General features: G+C 41.0%; 1 protein-coding gene across 2 annotated transcripts in view; it reads right to left on the minus strand.

Annotated features, from left to right (window-relative positions):
* Positions 1 to 6880: 6880 nt before the first annotated feature.
* The window catches only part of LOC106611927 (5-hydroxytryptamine receptor 4-like), a 107057-nt gene continuing 92000 nt past the window's right edge, over positions 6881 to 21937 (minus strand). For both annotated transcript variants that reach the window (XM_014212600.3, XM_014212595.3), the window contains one exon: positions 6881 to 9598. In XM_014212600.3, coding sequence (XP_014068075.1) covers positions 9508 to 9598 — 91 coding nt within the window. In that variant the 3' untranslated portion in view covers positions 6881 to 9507. The remainder of the gene's footprint in view (positions 9599 to 21937) is intronic.

A 21937-nucleotide genomic window follows, 5' to 3' on the forward strand; every position in this document is an offset into this window, starting at 1 on the left:
TTTATTTCATGAAAAACACCTGGACTTAGATCAAGACGGAATTTTACAAGTTATGCATTTCTCCAGTCAAAGTGGATAATATGGCTTTGTGATTTATGATTTGTGCCTGGTAGTGGTTTCCTGCTGTCACTGTGGGGTGTTTGACATGGAACAGGTGGTGAGTAAAAGATTTCTTCAATATCCCTCGCAGACAGACAAGTCCTTCACTCACTTTGTGCATATTATTTGACAAACAGTGTGGTCCCAGAAAAACAAAAATACATTAAAATGAAATCAAAACTCACTTATGTCTAGACTGGAGGAAGCAAAAGCATATACATGACTTGATATCTGAAAGAATATGACCTAAATGACTGAAGGCTATGGAAAGATATAATTAGCTCTGAGTTTGAAGTTAGGATGGATCTGAATCTTACATTGATCCCCTGGAACCTCATCAGAGACTGGGATTCTACAGGATGTTACTACACGCCATGGCATCAGTGATTCTCTCTCCACTACTCTTGTTATAGTAATGGAAAACCAGACTTAACAACAAAGTTGTGCCTCCGTCAGGATGAGCAGTCTCAAAGTAGGAAGGCAGATCTAGGATCAGTTCACCCCTGTCCATGTAATCTTATTCATATGACCAACATGGCAAAACTGATCTTAGATCAGCAATCCTACTCTGAGATGCCCTGGTTTGTTCTGTTTAAGAGGAGCCACATCAGCATGGTAGTAGGTATGTCAGTTCTTCATCTCCCTCCATGGCTCAGTGCTCATCTCAGACTCTAGACCAGGGTACTCAGCTACTATCTGAGAAGGTCCGATCACACAGATTTCCCAGGTGGAAAAGGTCCGGATGGATATTGTAATTTATCGTCGTAGCAACAAACCCCACCTCTCAACCCATGCAATCCCAAAATGTTCAAACCTTTTACACAATTTTTTTGCATTTTTAATGCTCATTTCCTGCAATTCTATACATTTTACCATATCTTATGTATGGTCATATGATACCAGGGGTCGAAGCACGACTGAGTCCCCCCCTGTATTGAAGATGTTCTGGGGGCTCTAGAGTATAGCAGTGCTGATCCAGGATCAGGCTCCCCCTGTCCATGTAATGTTCTTCATTATTATCTAAAAGCAAATCCTGTAAGCTGATGAATTTCAAGCAGAAAGACAAGTGACGCTGTTTCTGTTAACAATTCACGTAGAAAAGGTGATCTTATGCAATGTTGCATGGGGCAGAAATGGCATACAACCATTTCAGCAGTCATACTCTGAAACTCTTTCTACAGGCCCATGCCTGTAGAAAGAGTGATGCTGATGATGACTCCCCATCATCAGCATCAGTCCAGTGGAACTCTGGCACCTCTCTCTTCACCTCTCCCCCAGCTCACAGCTCATCTAATAAAAGAGGACAGAGGTGCTGCTGAGAATGAAGGAGGGAGCGTCTGTCGTAAAACACTCCACAGATAGGAATCAGCAGGAGACACTTTAGGACACTACTAGTAAACCCATTCCAAGCAGAGAGACAGCGCTCTAAATATCAATGGAATGTGTGGAGGAAATAACATACATTTGGCTTAGTATGCCATCACTGCAGCTACTTTAAAAGGGGTGCAATTTTTTTCCTGTGATTTATTTGAGTGGAATGGCAACTAGTATCTTAAACAAAACATTTTAAACTGTAAAGGAAATGCTGAAACATTACCCTGCTTTGACAGGTTGGCCTTTAAAAAAATGTATTAGGAGAAGAGTTGGTGCACTAAGCAAGGCAGACAAAATCTAAAGGCAAAAGGACACATTTTATGAAGACATTAAGTGAGTGGCGGAGGTTCACAGACAGTGCTCCTGCCAAAACATATCTTTATTCAGTTGTGTTATAATAAGCACTTCTTGGACAACTGCTTCCCATTCACATCTCAGTGCTCTCCTTCATACCCATTTCTACCAAGAACAAATACAGAACATGATAACAGTACATCAAACAAAGCTAAACACAGCTAAAATCTTCATTCGATCACCTTTTGATCCCTGAGAGGCACCATCCGCCATAATCCATCCAGAGGAAGAGAAGGGTTAGCTCAACTTGGCTGCCCCTTGAGCATCTCCTCACATTCGAGTGTACTGTTCCAAATGAACATAGCTCTCATCTCTGGATTACACTGTAGAGCCCCATAGTATAGGTATGTAAAAATGTAGTATGTAAAAATGGAATATGTAAATATGTAAAAACGTAATAAAAATGTATGCACTCTACTGTAAGTCGCTCTGGATAAGAGCATCTGCTAAATGACTAAAATGTAAAATGATAAGGGCCAAACTCCATCCAATTGAGCTGAGAGAGTGAGATCCTCTGAACCTCTAAAGCAGAGATGAGCAACTCCAGTTCTCAGGGGTCTAATTGGTGTCACACGTTTTCCCCAGCCCCAGCTAACACACATAGAAATCTAATCAGCAAAATAAAAAAATCCCCATTGAAATCTCTCTGTTGAAGATCTGTTTTGTTGCATGGGCTGCATCTCAATCCACAGCATCCGCCAATGTCGACCGAACTACAGTACAGAGGTCTTTGTCAGACCAAGAGACATCCTGAAAATCAGTCTTCTCACGAAAACATCTGTAGCATCCGAAATAGTATGACCACTCTATGGAAAGATGAGACTCTCACGAACACGATGGTGTTCTCCATTTTGCTCTATAACCCCCAGATGCAGTATTGGACATGCCTGAAGTCGGTACCACCGATCTGCCAACGTCTGTCTATAGCGCCTGAACAGTTTGGGCTACACACTAATATGACCCCTCTGTGGAAAGGTGAGACTCTCATGAACCAATACATGTTTTGCTCTAGGGTGCCCACAAGCCTCACAAGACTCATCTGAAGGTAGCCCGGTACCAGTTTAAAAAAATGATGGATGTATAGTATATATGAAAGTAGTTTAGTGCCTAAAATAAGATGGATAACAGGTGTCAAACAAAAAAAATCTTGATCTTTCTATCTCTCAGATATAGGACAGACACTACACAAAAAACATCCTTTTTTATTACATTTTTGACTAGCTGTTTTTCCATGTATGAATATGTTATTCAATGCGTTTCTATGGGCTAATAGCAGTAAGGCCAAATTCAATGTTTAATCTAATAATTGTTATATTTTACTACCTGAAGGTGTCCTTCAATTCAAAATCAAATGGCTAAATTATCCTTGGTCTGACCTTCTTAAAACAATTCCATAAGATTCCCCCCCTCCGGCTTAGACTCTTAAGGACTTAGAATGTAATTAGTTTAATCATCTGTGTTTGCTAGGGATGGGGGGAATAGTCTGACATCTCTGGCCCCCGAGGACTGGAGTTGCGCATCCCTGTTCTAAAGGTTAGATGCATTATTAGAAAGCTTACAAAGTCATTAAAATCTAGAATGTATGTTTAAAGGTCAAGTTGAGACAGTTATGAGAGAGTGCCAAGGGAAATAGGACCCGGGAAAAAAATCTGTGAATGGAGCATTTTTACCATGTTAGGCAAGCTTAATTGCGATGTCACGATCTCTCTCCTCAAGATTAAGGTTAGGTGTAAGGTTAGCAGTGTGGCTAAGGTTAGGGTTGAGGTTAGGGTTAGGTTTAAAATCAGGTTTTAAGAAGAGAAATGTTAGAAATAGGTGGGGTTTAGACTTTGTGGCTGTGGTAACTGGTGACAACCCAAGGAGAGGCTCACTACGTCAGTAAGTGTAAAGTCCATTAGTACTCTGACATTTTCGCTTGTTAAAATGCTGCTTTTTCTACTCTCTTTTTAAATGAAACATGGCCTGATCCTCACAGGGAAGGAGGGAATGATGAATGGGCTCTGAAACTCCTCCACGAGACAATCAGGGAGAGACATTGTTCAGTTTCCACACAATAATTATACGGTTGGCTTCCGCATGGTGCTTGATAACTGTTAGGGACCAAGAATTCTCTTTGTAATCAGGCCAAACTGTGAACGCCACAGGAATTAGAGCTGAAGTTCTACTGGCTCAACGATTTTGTAGAAAATACTTGATGAAGCTTGTATCATCAATGTCGGTTAACCTCAACATGGTAATGGAAATCAATAGATAACTGTTTACATTTAAACTGAAGTTTATCTCAAAACAAGTGTTTGAGTAGTGAACAACTCTCTCCAAATTATATTCACACTGAATAGACTGAGAAATAAATGACGGAATGTCAGGTATGAGAAATAAAGAGGAAGTAGATCAAATCAATAAGCAGGAAATGAGTCCCTGCATGCTAAGGCCAATCAGCTTCAGAAAGGAAAAACCTCCACATGACTTTACCAATGTGATTGCTTATTGAGAAAAGTTTTGTATATCCCGGAACCAGTTATATCTGTGCTAGCTGCCAACCAGTTTTTTCTATGGTGGTGCAATAGTCCAACCTGTCATTGCACTGTAAAATTAATCTACAGCAGGATGCCTCATACTGTAGTTTAGTGTGAGTGTGTGAGTGTGTGTGTGAGCTTGTGCATAGAGTGTCAGGATACACATTAAATTAATTTTAAAGCAAAGAAGCAGACGAGAAAGAAGGAGACTACTTTGTGTGTCAGGCACATAGCCTACTGTAGTCCAGAATGGGGAGACAAAACCCCAAGGTGGCAAGTCCATCTGTTTAACCAGTTATGGAAAACGTTGTTGCTTTGACAGCTGCAAGGCATTGTGATTCTGTAAGGGTTTCCATCTGATTTAAACAGGCCGTCGTGTGATGAGGCTCACGTCTGTCTGTCATACGTACAGTAGGTCTGTCTGGGAACCAGGATGTGTGGTACTTGTCTGTCAAAGGTCTGCTGGTAACCAAGCTGAGCCATATGGTGACCAGCTTTGGGACCAGAATGACAGCAGCAACCCAGCTTGTACAAGAACCTACATGTTTGAGGACCTATGTGTGTGATAGGGTTAGCATTAACATTACTGTACACCTAAGGAGACATTAATGTGACGTTATGCTAACATGACTAACATAATTATTGACCCATGGGACTCCAATGTAGAACATGATAAGAGGAACACACGTAAGTTTGATTTTACCTGGTACATGAGGTATGCTTATTCTAAGGACTCTCAGTCAGATGCATTCCCAGTGTACTGAGAGGTTGGAAGTGACGCATTCTATTTATCTTGTATTGGCTGAAGGAGAAATGAGGTCTGGCTTTCTGAATCAATAGACTGTATTCTAACTGTGCCCCAGGGACTGGAACTGAGTGCCATTGCTTATGGTAAAAGGGCAAAAGGTCCCAACCTATGTTACCTGCTCTATTCACTATTATATAACAAGCCAGGCAGCCAATGAACACTCCAATCCCTCCCTCACTGAGACTGTGGAAAGAGAGGGAGAGACTTTGAATGCTTAGCATTTGGAGCTAACAGTAATTGTTTATGGAGTGCTTGAAGGACATTATTATCTGTAATGTAAATTACTAGCATGCTCTCTATCAGAGCCAGGTGACACCAAAAGGAAACCTGAAGCCAGGGATTAGTAACATCTCTCCGTCTTCAATTATCATTCATTATCATTTATTAAAGCTGTCACATAGCAACAGAAAAAGTCATACACGTTATAGCTCCCTGACATGAAAATAGTGACCCATCTTTCTTCCATCAAAATAAATACTGAGTGTTATTACAAAAGTTTATTCTTCGACAACCTTTTTGGGAGATTTACTGTTGAGCACATTCATGCTGTGAGCTTGCTCTGCCTTCAGGGCAGCTTTCAGAGGCAGCACCCTAAGAGTGAGACTGGAAGGTTGGGGGGTTCCTGGTGTGAAGACATGGTGACAACATGACAAAAACAGAAAAAGGATTGAACCAAAATGTCCAAACCGGGAATGTATGGCTTTGAGATACAACTCTTTCTATGACGTTGTTGCATCTAGATCAACTTTTAAAAGGCAATGGTTTGTTGAGATTTAAAAGTACCAACATTTGTGTATGTTTTAAATTGGCTTAACAAAAATGGTTTGTTGAAACTGCATATTTCATTTTTCTTCCTCATTGTCCAATATCTCCCCAGATGAGTTATGTATGATTGACTTGATTTGCCTATTACATTGTAGCTCTCTATGTGAGGTGCAGTCCCTTGCCTTTCGCCTCTTGACAACTGACCTCAAAGCTCAGCCTCTCTCAAGACCCATTTATAGGTGTGAACATGCGTCCTGTGTCCGGATCATGTCCACATTCTGATTGTACCCACATTTCCAGACAGGTGTGTACGATTCAAAGACTTTGATCAGATCTTGTAAGTGTAAACGGACAAGATCAGGACAAGATCAGGATGAAGGATGCATGTTAGCTGCAGGTATAAATGGGGCTTCAGATGTCCTGAGTATGCAGAGTCAGGGGGTGTTAGAATACACCACAGGGACAAGAAGATGCCTGTGGTTCTGATCACTAATGAACAGATGAATCATTGAATATATCACCACTTTAACCTTTTACGTATGTGTATGTTATCCACAAAGGATAAAAAGGAGCTCCTACTGGACAAAGCAGAAGATACAATGAATTACCATACTTACCATTATCAGCTGTCAAATATGCGCTATTTTATGGTTCTCCTTTCAAATCTACCTCTTGCATGTAAAGTACTATAGTAAACATGAAAGGTGTGTTATTACCACAGGAGGTTGTCCTTTTTAAATCTCTACAGGCAGTATTCTAATTCTGGACTTTCAACCACCAACACATAATGTACCATGTCAATCACAGAGCTTTATATTCCAGGTGTCATGGTAACCGCTAGGCCCAGGGGAGTGCGTATGCAGAATCCTGTACCTATTATCACAAACAAAACATGATGGGACACACTTTTTTGTTTGGCTGAAATTATTATGGTGGCCACGTCCACTGAAAACTGGCAATAGAATGTTGTGATGAACAAGGTTTATAAACATCCTGAACAAAGGAAAGCTCAATCAACAGCTGTATGAGACTGCATCAGTCATAGTATATGGTAGCATACATGTTCAGCCTTTACCATTATACTGTGCTGGAAGGATAGGCCAGCAGAGCTACTGGAATGGAGAATATAAAGTCATTATAATTGCCCACTGAACAGACAGACTCATTTTACACTCTTTGCAGAAAAATACATCACTATTTAAACTTTAAAATCTCAGAAACAGAAGCCTTCATTATGCTGACAGAACAATGCATAATCTGCTTCATTGGCTGAATTCACTTCCTAAAAAACACAAACACAAAATAAAATATACAAATGGTTAAGATAGTTCACGGACAAACATTATGTTGCATTGTTAGTACAAAGTGCACAGTCTTACTCACAAAAGGAATCATTTGAGAAGATGTTTATATAATTAGAATGGATTATACACATTGTAGTTACTTTTATATTCATCATTTTTTTTAAATGACATAACACAATTTTCTGAATGTATTACCAAAAATAAAATAAAAAATTAAATTAAATCCTCAGGATGAATGAAAAGGAAAGTTAATAACTTAAGTGATCAAAATACCTATTCATGGTTTACATCATGTTGGTCTCGGACAATCAACTGATGAGAAGACTATGGAATAATCTTTTTACATTATCATCTATATTTTACAAAAGTGCTAGTGCTTCAATTAAGGAAGAGGTCACAGTGAAAGATATCGTTTTTTAAAAGGAGAATAAAAAAACGAACAAAAAACACATTAGTTTGATGTCTGTAGTGGGAGGGTATAGCACTGTAAATGCTCTGCCTATATATTCTAAATACATTTAGCTGTCAGTTACTGCAGGAAAAAACAAGAACATTTGTATCGACCAAGACCCTCTGGAATAGCAGAACTGTCAATGCCACTAAAAACCTTCCCCTGAAAAGTATAAATATTCCTAAAATAAAACTCAACGTTATTATTACTTCTCATGAATCTCCAGGGGAAAGTTTGAATCCAAGGACAGGATGAAGGAGTGTGTTACTGAAGTTTCAGTTTTCTAAGGAGGAAGACGGTATGAATGTCATGATTAATGGCTTAATGCTTCTGGACACTGTGTAACACACTTGACCCTGCCGTCAACACCCCACTCTGAGACATCTGAATGGTCATCTACATTCTCTGCATTACAGAAACATGAGGACCGTACTGTTAGCCCATCAAAAGCAGATATCTACAAAGGTTGGACATTTCATCAGGAAGTTCAACCAACAGGGTCATTTAGTTTAAATTGAATGTGTGTTTAACAGAATGGATGTGTGGGGGAAAATACAGTTGGTAATCTCTTCATCCTGTTGGTTGATCTCTTTACATTGCTTACTGAAAGTAAATATTCCCAGTGCTTTGGACAGAACATATAATTAAGTGTACCACTGGTCCTCTATTTGATGACTCATAGAAAATTAAATGCTGGCTTTGGTGGCGAATACCTTACATGAGCTAGACCTCATTGGTAGCCTACTGAAGGACTCAGCAAGTGGATTGGTTTGCTCTGAAATTGCACAGGAAAATAACCTAAGTGAAAAAGCCAATGTTTACATTTCAGGTGCAAGTAAAAATTGGCTGAAGTGCTGTGTATACATTTCAAGGATACCTTTGATTGCTGATGAATATAAAATGAATGAAAATGTGAGTACATTCTGGCACATGTTTTCAGGCTACTGTTAGTCATGTATAAGACATTGGATGTTACTGTGTACTGGACTAAACACACGTGATGTTGAGAGCGGCACTTCAAAAAGCATAGGACATGATCTCAAGTATGCACACACGTACTGTACAGAGTACGGTAGTAGACTACCACACAGCAGCAGTAGGAGGTAAAATACTGTGACCAAGATTAAATGACTCCAGCAACCATAACCTTTTAAAAGCTTTCATCGAAACATGTCCATCTTATTGCATGGTCCTTCCTTGTAGACATCTGAGAGATGAGTCATGACAGGGAAGGGATGGATCCTTTATATATTTTAGCAGCTAATAATACTCATCAAGAGTCGGTCAAGAGCTGAATTACTTCATACTTTACCGTAGGTGTGTTCAATTACTTTCTATCCCTTTCGGCTTTTGAAGATTGTGCAGAACATCAAGATAAATCAGATGATGTAGGCTGCTAGTGATTGAGTACAGGGCACCAATGACAGGGAGAGACAAGAGACCTTTACATTTTTTAAATTACAACATTTCAAGTTAATGCTTCATTCTAAGTGACACTAAGCCTTACTGGAACATTCGTCTTCTAACGGAGCTATAGTGGATCAGAGAGATTTGGAGTGTTTTCCTTCCTTTTCTAAGAAAAGGAAATATGGAAGGACATATCTTAAAACCAAGTTCATATCAAATAGCTTTGGCAACATTATTCACCTTTTAGTGTTCCACAGTCCATAATCAAATCCTGCTACTAAGAATGAAGTCCGGAGATGTTGTTGAGTTGGATGTCTCTCAGTTGGAGAGGCTGTTTTAGAATGACCCCTCTAGGGCTGGTTCTGACCCAGTCCCTGTCTCAGCCTACATGGGGAAGTGACTGTCTGTCTGTCTGTCTGTCTGTGGTTGTCAGAAGCAGGACTCCTGCGACTCTGTGTCCTCTCTTTGCAACGACTGCTTTTCCTGTTCAATGTGGTTTCCATTGTGCAGGGCAGCATACCTGAAATGATACGAAATGTAACATTAGTTTCAAAGTGACATGGGGTTATCATTCAATGTGCTTCAATATTCTGAGATATATCAACATTCCTAAAGACACACACAGCACACAGATTAAAGAAAGTGCATAACAATATATTTAATTTAGGATTCACTGTTTTGTTGAAATTATAGCCAACCCTGGAACGGAGAGAGGTATTGTTGAGTAACTTAAATCCCACATAAAGAGAGCAGCACGTCTCTTCTGCCAGGTTCAAGCAGTCTGGTTAACATGAAGCTCTGGGATGACAGTACATTGGGTTTGGCTCTGAGGAGGTGAGCCATACTTTCTCTTCTCTGAGGTTGTTGTTGGCAGCAATACAGGAGTGGAACTACAGTGAAACCTTAACTGGTTCCCTAAAGGCCATGGTCAACCAGGATTAGTGAGGAAGCTATAAAGTAGTCAGAGTGCTTTATAACGACCATATTCAGATACACTGTTCAAATATACAACTATACCCCTCCAATTATACGATGTGACATGAACAAGTGGGATGTAAGGCTGAGTCAAGACAGCGAGACTTCTACTTGAGATGACAACACTCCCTTTCACCATCTGGCATCATGAGAACTTGAAGATACACCAAATTGGCATATAGGCAGACATTTTGACTTTAATGGATGACTGAAATAGTGTCATGTTGATGAATCGAGACGATAAAGAATGATGATTTAAAACCATCGAGCTGCACATTTTAGTCATGCCATCAATTTACTTTGACAAGTTTAGGGCCACAGATGTTTTCTTAATCCTATTTTTCCGGACACGGTGACTCTCAAATGAGTAAGCAATATGATCAACCGTTTCATATGGAGTTCAATTTCAGGGATGTTTTGCACGGATCATCTCCCCGCAAAGGACATATAATCATAAATTAGCATGAACTCCCATTCACTGTCATGTGATCATTCATTCACTCGACACATATAACATTCTATTGAGGAAAATTGAGACATTTCTTGACATCGTCCAAGGCTTTGAAAAAGTAGTCAAATGACCATGCTATAGGACTATGTCTGCATGATTGAAAGGCATGTCCAGAAACAACCTCTCTTTCACTTCATATTTGAGAAATCATATGACTGGGGTTGTCATGGGGGTGGTTGTAGAGGTAGAATTTGAATCCTATTAATCCAAAGACCAATTAAAGCCTGTGGTTTTAAAGTCTAACATGCTGACCAGACCGGACACGTCGCATGCGCGAGCGTTGCAAAATAAATGTAGAAATCCATGTTATTCAATTATTGCACCCACACTGCTCGCACGCGCCAATGTGCGTCTGCGTTGCCAAGGGCTAAAATAGAAGTCATTCCTATTTCTGAGGCAGATCGCGCTGCAAGTCCTGCCTCTCCCATTTCCTCATTGGTTTATAGAAGCAGGTACCCACGTGTCATCTCCTCATTGGTTATACCCACGTGGGTGATTGAAAGACGAACTGTTTTGCCGGTCGTCATGGTAATACTATGAAAGTTTAGATGCCAATCACCATATAAGTTCAAAGATGAAAAAGCCTGGAAGGAGGAGAGATGACTAGAAATGATTTGGTTACTGTTTTATGTGTGGATTAATTGTCGGAGTAGAGGACCTTGTGCATTTCAGGTAAAATAACAACTCAATGTTTATATCCCAGGACAAATTAGCTAGCAACAGCAGGCTAGCTAAATAGGACAAATTAGCTAGCATGTGCAAGCTAGCTAGCTAAATTGCCATACATGTTTCATGCTTTTCGACCTGTCTCCAAATTAATGTCATTGGTTCAGAGTTTGTTTTGATATTTTAACCTGCGTGTCATGATCGCGTTTGGTGCGGGGACAAAATAAATGTATGCACGATGGCACACGCTCGCAGCCGGTTTGGGTTCCGTGTTAAACATGGGCAAAATTTTAATGAGGCCAGATGCATCGGTCAAGACAGACACCACATTTGTTTAAACCAATGGCATCTTGGATTGTATTTTCAACCAAGGGTTTCAGAATGATATTCATATACTGGTAAGGTAATATTCAATAAGGTAAGGTAATTGACTCCAATAAATGAATATAGCAAAATCCTGGATTGGCAGAATTGTGGGTGATACCATTGCATTAAAAATCATGCTCACTAAATTACATTTTAAACGTGCAAAACAGCAATTCATCAAACGGATGATAAAGAAAGACCATTTGGAAACCATATAATGAGTGATTTCTCTGGAGTAAATTGCTTACATAGAAGTGAATTAAATATTTCACTGTAATGTAGACTCACTGTCTCATTAGGAGATGTTTTCATAAACAACCAAACCAAAGGTGATTCCTGCTTAGAAATTGGCCATGAAATGTACCTTCAAAAAAAACTCAGACCTCTCTAATGTTCCGGAATTCAGCAGAAACCAAAATTGCTGCCACATTGCAGTGTTTAACCCAACAAGTGCTACCACCTACCCACAGAAAGGACCACAGACTGAACGGAAGATGATGACACTGCTCCTAATGGATCAAATGCTCTGGAAACATATGACTGTGTTAGAGGGGCAGATCCTCTTTTTCTCTGTGTCCCTATATCAGCCCCTCAGTTCCTGGGCCTGTTTCCACAAAGTGTCTCAGAGTAGGAGTGCTGATCTAGGATCAGTTTTGTCTTTTAGATCAAAATTAATATGATTGTATGGACAGATCCTAGATCAGCCCTCCTACTCTGAGATGCTTTGTGGATACGGGCCAGGCCCTAAGCTCTATATACCAAGGATGGGGCTACAGCAACACAAAAACTGGCATAGGCCAGAGCCCCCACCGTGTGTCTGTCTGTCTGTCTGTCTGTCTGTCTGACCTTCCTTCCGCTTGACTGGGATGTCTCTGCTGCCCACTCTCCACTGCTCTCTCTCTGACTCTCATCCTGACTTCATTAACACCTAACACCTAACCGCTCTTTTCACCAACCATTCTTTTCAAGTCATTGCGATATGGCTGGATGTTGGCCTTTCAAGCCAAGGCTAACTACAGTACATCTCATCTATTCATGCTCTTCAGTTTGTCCTCATGCTCACATGATCTATCGTGTTGAAATGGTAGCCTCAATCTCCACAATTACAATTACACAAACAAAAAAATCTATGACATCAATGAGCTCAGATCAGATATTTAGCCTACTGTACTTTCACTAGTAGTGTGTGTATTGTAAATACATTTGAAAAGACTGACATTTTAATGCGATCAATCTAAAACATACTCAGGCTTCCTGAATCCAATAACGTTACTTGGCCAAGCTTACAAATAAGAACAAATACCTGCCTTATTTTACCTGCTCTGTATTCAAACTAGCGCTGGATGATCAAAGATGTGTTAAAGACATCCAACTCAGCTCTCATCTTATTGGTAATAATGGCTCTTTGCCACTGACCACAGCATAGCAGCCACTTAGATTTGACCACAGCAGTCAACTGTAGAATACTGCCAATCACATACACTGAGAGTAGAAGGCTGGCAACTCTATTATGAATTATTGTATACAATTGCAGCTACTCTATTTACTGTAAGAGGGATTTAACTTCTCAACTTTGGCCCAGTAGAATAAATCTGCTCATCCTGACAAATTTTGGCTGAACAGCTTTGTTCGGAGAATGACTAAAGAGTTGGACATCAGTTTGAAAATATAAACTGTGAAATGAAATGACTCAGAGAGTGGGGACCGGGAAACTAACTAAACAACAATAAAAAGAAAAAGGATTAGATCAATACATGTTTTCCATTTTGTTTTTCTGGTTACCTTGGGAACATCAGAGTGAAGAATAAAAACACTGCTATAGATTGTCCTGCTGTTCAGGACAGGAGCCTTTTCACTGAGCTGTATGGGATTAGTTAGCAAAGTAAAACCCAGATAACTTGCTCCTCTTGGTGATCTGCAATCCTGCAATTCCAAGCTTCCTTTGCAGGGGGAGAGGAAATCTATTATATACTAATCTACTCCAACATGTTCTAGTTCACAACAGGGCACAGGGAGGGCATCAGGGCACAGCAGGAACAGCATCCCTTCATTTCACTGGGGCTCACATTCCACTTGTCATTCTCCAGAAGAGGGACAGGCAGGGCGGCAGGGGGTCACGGGCAGGGGGCTCCAGATTTGACTTGAATGATACCAGCCTGATTAAGTGAGCTATTGTCTCTCTAGGGATGCAGGCTGAATTATTAATACTCCGCCTCAGCCACTACCCACTGTTGTTTCTAGAATTTATGTATGCAGTCGCAGTAGCCCTTTCCTGCAGTCAAATTACTTAGTGGCTTCATGGGTGAAATGCTCTTAATATTTTTAATAATTTCATAATTAATACACCGTTTTTGTTGTTGCTGAAATGTCAATCAGTTTTGTTATATTTCAGTCTTCTGTGGTGTATATAAAGTATAATATTGGGATGGAAACTCAAAATTGGGTATGATTTAGCCGACTGCAGTAATTAACATAGGAATCTTTTTGAAGAAAGACTTAAATGAGACGCTCCATCATACAGAATTCCCATATGCTAGTCTGGATATAGACATGGAGCTCCATCATACAGAATGCCCATATGCTAGTCTGGATATAGACATGGAGCTTCATCATACAGAATCCCCATATGCTAGTCTGGATATAGACATGGAGCTCCATCATACAGAATGCCCATATGCTAGTCTGGATATAGACATGGAGCTCCATCATACAGAATGCCCATATGCTAGTCTGGATATAGACATGGAGCTTCATCATACAGAATTCCCATATGCTAGTCTGGATATAGACATGGAGCTTCATCATACAGAATGCCCATATGTTAGTCTGGATATAGACATGGAGCTCCATCATACAGAATGCCCATATGCTAGTCTGGATATTGACATGGAGCTCCATCATACAGAATGCCCATATGCTAGTCTGGATATAGACATGGAGCTCCATCATACAGAATGCCCATATGCTAGTCTGGATATAGACATGGAGCTCCATCATACAGAATGCCCATATGTTAGTCTGGATATAGACATGGAGCTTCATCATACAGAATGCCCATATGCTAGTCTGGATATAGACATGGAGCTCCATCATACAGAATGCCCATATGCTAGTCTGGATATAGACATGGAGCTCCATCATACAGAATTCCCATATGCTAGTCTGGATATAGACATGGAGCTCCATCATACAGAATGCCCATATGCTAGTCTGGATATAGACATGGAGCTTCATCATACAGAATCCCCATATGCTAGTCTGGATATAGACATGGAGCTCCATCATACAGAATGCCCATATGCTAGTCTGGATATAGACATGGAGCTCCATCATACAGAATGCCCATATGCTAGTCTGGATATAGACATGGAGCTCCAAAAAGGGCCCAGTGCCAGCCTGGCAGTGCTATGGGGATAAGTTAAGCAGTGTGATTGATCTCTAAGTGAAGGGTCCAAGGTACGGACAGCTCGCTGGCTGGACTTGCACGCACACAATCAGGGCCAGGCCAGACAGGCTAGCTAACACACAGGGGAGACAGCTGTGAGTGTCCAGGCTAGCTAACACACAGGGCAGACAGTTGTGAGTGTCCGGGCTAGCTAACACACAGGTGGCTGTGGGTGTCCAGGCTGTGGGTGTCCAGGCTAGCTAACACACAGGGCAGACAGCTGTGGGTGTCCAGGCTAGCTAACAAACAAGGGAGATAGCTGTGGGTGTCCAGGCTAGCTAACAAACAGGGGAGATAGCTGTTGGTGTGCAGGCTAGCTAACACACAGGGCAGACAGCTGTGGGTGTCCAGGCAGGCTAACACACAGGGCAGACAGCTGTGGGTGTTCAGACTAGCTAACACACAGGGCAGACAGCTGTGGTGGTTGGAGGAAAGTTGGTGAACATGCTGAATCTCTCAATGGAACAAAGGTAGAAGGTTGATTACTTTTAGCTGAGTGACGGTTGAGTTGCAGTGGTGTAGCATTCCTGACCTGATTGTTTCTTTGACTGGAATGAGGAGCAGACATGGAGAGAGCAAACATAGAGAGAAGAAAAGTACCTACAAGTCCCATGGGAGAGAAGTCTGTGTTTACCTTATACACACCACCCTCTTCAGTTCAGATGGACTGTTTGTGTGTGTGTGTGTGTGTGTGTGTGTGTGTGTGTGTGTGTGTGTGTGTGTGTGTGTGTGTGTGTGTGTGTGTGTGTGTGTGTGTGTGTGTGTGTGTGTGTGTGTGTGACCGAGAGAGAGAGAGAGAGAGAGAGAGAGAAAGAGAGAGAGAGAGAGAGAGAGCGTGTTGAGGCATGAGAATAAGACATTAGAGTACACCTTTGTGTGTGAACATGATTATAAGAGTATGTTGTGGAGTGAAGTGTGCTGTAAATGTGCAAGTCTGATTCCTTTTTGCCTTCACATAAACCAGATACAAATCTTGCTATAAATTTTCACAGGCCGGCCCCATCGCCTGAAGTTTACATGAGGACAGCACTAAAGGAAGTCCCTTCCCTTTCATCCCCTAGGGGAAAAAGAACATCTACCTCATCACTGTGAGCCACAGAGCCAGAAAAGCCAGGGGAAGGGTGAAGAGTGTTGACTCACTTGTTAAATCCACTTCAATGAGTGTAGATGAAGGGTAGGAGACAGGTTAAAGAAGGATTTTTAAGCCTTGAGACATGGATTGTATATGTGTGCCATTCAGAGTGTGAATGGGCAAGACAAAATATTTAAGTGCCTTTGAACGGGGTATGGTAGTAGGTTCCAGACGCACCGGTTTGTGTCAAGAACTGCCACGCTGTTGGGTTATTCACGCACAACAGTTTCCCGTTTGTATCAAGAATGGTCCACCACCCAAAGGACATCCAGCAACCTTGACACAATTGTGGGAAGCATTGGAGTCATCAGGGGCCGGCATCCCTGTGGAAAGCTTTTAACACCTTATAGAGTCCATGCCCAGATGAATTGAGGCTGTTCTGAGGACAAAAGGGGGTGCAACTCAATATTAGGAAGGTGTTCTTAATGTTTAGTCCACTCAGTGCATTTGCATATAGGAAAAGTTAGCAAACACAAGATAGTAAATAACCAGCTGCTGTTTACCTGCTCATAGCTAACAGAAGAGCCTTAGCGTTTATGATTCAGATGGTTAGAACAAAGTGGGGTGTTTCATACACAAGTTACTTTTCAAGCTATAAACATTTCCTTTTGTGATAATTTATACATTATGCATTACTATGACAATGAGCAGAACCCAGTAACTGTAAAAATCAAAGGGCTCTGCAAGAAACCTGCAGCTGGACTGCGTCCAATGTAGCCCATGGTGCTTTATTTTCTATGTAGAAAAAAATTCACTTCCTACAGTCCATTTAAAGAGGAAAAATCCTCATATTTATGTGATGCCCTGACAGTGTAAAACAAACATCTTTGAATCATATGTTCGGAGTTAATAAAAAAAACGAAACTCATTGTTAAGGTTGAAACACACAGAGAGAGAGAGGTTCCTTTCCTCTGAATTACGTGGTAGAGCTTGTCCTCTACGGCTCAACAATGTTTCCATCAGATAGGCTATGAACTGATTGGTTGGTGCTCTTTTCTGGAACTAGGGGAGCATGTGTTGAATGTCAACCTTGCACTTGTGTTCTTTAATTCATAGGTGAACTTATATGTCAACTTTTAATTCAAACATTTCACAGGTGCATTCATGTTGCCTACATGGTTTTTTGTCATAGTCCGTGTGGGTAGAGTTGCCACAGGTTGGAGGATGGGTGATATTTTCTACATTTTGTCAAATAAATGTGCTGTCATAATTCACAATTTGTAAGTGTGTAAGTGGAAATGTCTATCAAATATGACAAGTAGGCTAAAGTACTGCTGTTAACATAAGAGCCGTCACATGTTGAGAACGTTCAAGTAAATGCAGTCATTTCATTCAACGATCAACTAACAGTTGAGAAGTGCTACTCAGAGTCCAGCACAAAGACAGGCATGTCCTCCAGAACCCATACAATGGCAGACAGAGCAAAAATTGTGTTAAAGGTACTTGATGCTGAAGACCAGCAGCACAGATAACTTTACTCCTCTTAAAGCTATTAATAGATTTCACTTTCGGTTTACATACTTTAAAACCTGGTGAATATGTAAAGTTGCACATGCACGTCTTAATAAATCCTCTAGTAAAACACGTTTGTTTTGTATATCAGATTTCAACATTACCAACATCTTGTAAACTATCCTGTAATCCTGCATAATAGCGAGTAAACGGTGCATTAACGGTAGTTAGTGACCTTGTATCTGTGTGACTTTACACTTCAGACTACTTGTAACATGTGATCCTATCATTGCTACTACTGATACAATCCTCTTGTGAAAAACAAGTGTATCACTTTCCTGAACATTGATACACTTGGCATAAAAGGGCACAGCAGATTCACAGATTAACATAATTAATCATTCATCCATTCACCATGACCTAAAAACAAACATATTTCCACATACTCTATACATATGCATCAAGTACTGAGAAGTGAAGTTGCAGATGTCCGCCTGCCTGCATTGGTGGATGATAGAGCTGGTATTTCAGTACATATGGCAGTACCATTCAAAGAGCTATGACAACCATCATGCTTATAGCTCTGTAAATGGCGCTGCAATCTGTACCACACTGTGTCTGGGCGTCTTCTGGCAGGCAAAAGTCAGTCAAGTAACGCAAAAAAAGGTTAAGCAATCCAATTATCATGATCTGTCAAGTATCACACCGCTGTTGTCTGAAAGTACTCTTGTCAAGTCTGGATGCAGCAAATTAACACAAAGAATACGACATAATGCGAAAGGTATTATAAGCCAGTAGCCAGCGTCTGTTTGCATTTAATTAGAGTTGGGATGTTCAACAGTTGTGCTTTTGAAACAGGAATACAGTCTTCATCTCTTAATGAATTCAACCATCTGTGCACCCCCCCTTTCCGCTCACACATTACACGTTTCCTTCATTTCTGAAACAAATGTCTATCTCCCCCATGGGAACAGACAACTTGACGACACAACTGGTGAGCTCACTGTGAAGAGGATCTCTGTGATTAACTCACTCTGCACGGCCAATCTGTCTTTGGAAGAAGAGGAAGAAGAAACCAGTGAATGAGAGAACAGCTGAGTGGTGGGTAGAAAAAGTCTCTAGACACTCTGTGGTCTGTCCCTCCCGGTTGTACTTTTTAAAAAGTCTGAAACGGGCTGAGCTGACACTTTAATCCCCTTAAGCTGTCCTTACAGTAACTGTAACACAGGTTTAGTTTAGGGAGCTATATTGACCATTGTGTCAGATGAACCCCTGTGTTGTCAGAGTAAACGGTCCCCACTTCAGTCGAATCTATTCATTAAATACCCTAGCTGTGTATTCACTTTCACCTTTTGGTGTGTGATGTCTTTGGCTCAATTGTTAAGAAAGCTCTCAAGAAAGTTGTGTAAGTCACTTGACCAATTTTCTACTGGAAAGCTCCTTTGTGTTAGACAGTTCTGGAAAATCACCATGCAGAGTCACATGTCTAGGTTTCTCTGCTCCATATGGGACAACACATAGAGTCTATCCTTGAGGGTCCCAGTGTCTTATGGAACATGTCTATTGTTTTCAGATAGCCTATACATTGTGCATTATTCTGTCAATCTGACCTGCTACCAGCAGATGGTTTAGAACATAGAAGGGGATTCTATCTCTATGGTTTAAAAGACGTTAGTGTTCCATCTCCCACGGCTTGTTATCCACAGGGTTGGGGAGTAACGGATGACATGTAATCCATTACATGTAATGGATTACAAAAAAACTGTAACTGTAATCTGTTATGTTACCAGCAAAAATATTGTAATCAGATCACCGATACTTTTGAAAAAGTAGTAAATTACTTCTAGGATTACTTTCAAATTTAGAAGGGATGTTTGCAGAAAAAATGTCTATGAAACGATTGCATGTTTTCTTAATTAACTTTCAAATTAACGTCAGTTATTAACCGAAAACGTGCTACTTCGAGCTGCTGTTAACATCCAGAGACTCCACTTCCAACCTGAAGAAACAAGGGTGACTATTGGCAGGTGTTGCGCATTAGCTTGCTTAGCTAGCTAGTCTCTGGAGACAGACAGGATGTCTTCACAATGTTACCAATGTTCCAGCATAGGTCGGAGATTTCAGAGAGTACTAGCTAGCTAGTTAGTCAGATTTCTAGCTAGCTAGCCAAGGACACCTTGGAGAGGAAGTCAGCTGCTTTGGCTTATGCGAGACTGAGAGGACGTCATACCTACGATGTGATTGCTGCCAAGTTAAGTGAAATACATGCAGACTTTATAATTCAGCGCAAAGTGAGGGCCACAGTGACAGACAATGGAAGCATCTTTGTAAAGGCATTCCGGGAGTTCAGAAGAAATGAAGAGGAGCAAGATGAGACAGATGATGGAGTGAGGTTTGATGATGTGGGTGCGATTCCTAAGGAGGTTGAGCAAAAACTGAACTTTTTTCTCCCTCCACTTCAACATTGTGATGCACACACCCTCAACCTCATCTCCACCAATGAGGTGGACAAATATGCATCCCAAGGTCCATCATGAAAATTGTACAGAAGTGCAATGTCAAAATGTTCCAGCATTTGGAACAAAGCACACAGGTCCACATTAGCTTCAGAGGAAATGCAGAGGACATTGCACGCATGAAAGTAACTGTGCCATGTGTGACAAGATGGAGCTCAGAGTACCGTGCCATCTCCAAACTCAAAGCCCTCACAGATGACCAGCTGGGGCAAATCTGTGAAGACCTGGGTGTAAGCAGCAAACTACATCCTTGTGAGATTGCTTTTCTCAAGGTGTACAGTGCAGTCCTACAGCCACTCACATTCTCTATTGATCTTCTTCAGTGAGAGAAGAAATGTTTTCTTGGCTTTCCCCAACAATCCTAAGCATGAAGTCTAAGCTCTCAGAGAAAATACTGTACCTTTTGCAACATTCTCTGCACACATCCTCACTGCAGTCATTGAGGCTATAGACCACTGGTTTGGACCCATGCAAAGCATCCATGAAGCAAAAATGGCAACTGCTACCATGCCAAAGTTTTGACTGTGTTGGCTCAACCATGGAAACAGAGAGGAGATGCCGAGCACATTAGTTCAAGAAACAGCTTCTATGGAGAACACACACTCCGAAGAGGTGGTGAGGGAGCACAGAACGAGTCTTATGAGTCAAGACAATATTTTTGCATTCGGCGGTGCAAAAAGGGCCTGTGGTACTGCAGAGGATGAGGTGAGGAAGTACTTTGAAGACAAAGACAAGTCTTTGGACTCCTTGAAAAATTGTTCCCTATAGTCCGGAACTTGTTTCTGAAGTACAAGACTACACTGCCCTCCAGTGCCCCAGTTGAGCACCTTCAGCAAAAAAAGGATGTCTGATGCTCATCAAGAGCATTTCCTCTTGCTGCAATACAACAGCAATTTCTGCCTTCAATCATCCGAGTAGGCTAGCTTCAGAACAGGCCTACTGCAATGTCATAGCTGTACTTCTTTTGCTTAAAATGAAAAACTACCTGGTGGACTAAATGTGTGATTACACTGTGCATGTTGTAAATAAAAATGTTGTCTTCATATTTCTATTTCTCATTTTTGTCATTTAGCAGATGCTCTTATCCAGAGTGCATACATTTTCATACTTTTTTGTACCGGTGTCCCGTGGGATAAGTGTTTAGCGCCATCCATGTTGCTGTGTTACTTAACCTGTTAGGGCTAGGGGGCAGCATTTGCACGTCTGGATAAAAAAAATGTACCCGATTTAATCTGGTTACTAATCCTACCCAGTAACTAGAATATGCATATACTTATTATATATGGATAGAAAACACTCTAAAGTTTCTAAAACTGTTTGAATGGTGTCTGTGAGTATAACAGAACTCATTTGGCAGGCAAAACCCTGAGACATTTTCTGACAGGAAGTGGATACCTGATGTGTTGTATTGACTTTAAACCTATCCCATTGAAAAACACAGGGGTTTAGGAATATTTTGGCACTTCCTATTGCTTCCACTAGATGTCACCAGCCTTTACAAAGTGTTTTGAGTCTTCTGGAGGGAGATCTGACCGAACAAGAGCCATGGAACGATGATGTCCCATTAGACACCTGGCGCGCGAGTTCATGTTGGGTACCCTCGTTCCAATACGTTATAAAAGAGTATGCATTCGTCCACCTTGAATATTATTCATGTTCTGGTTAAAAAAGGCCCTAATGATTTATGCTATACAACGTTTGACATGTTTGAACGAACGGAAATATATTTTTTCCCCTCGTTCATGACGAGAAGTCCGGCTGGCTTAGATCATGTGCGAACAAGACGGAGATTTTTG

The sequence above is a fragment of the Salmo salar genome, chromosome 09 (genome assembly GCF_965601325.2).
Source record: "Salmo salar chromosome 09, fSalSal1, whole genome shotgun sequence".
In the NCBI taxonomy this organism is placed as follows: Eukaryota; Metazoa; Chordata; class Actinopteri; order Salmoniformes; family Salmonidae; genus Salmo; species Salmo salar.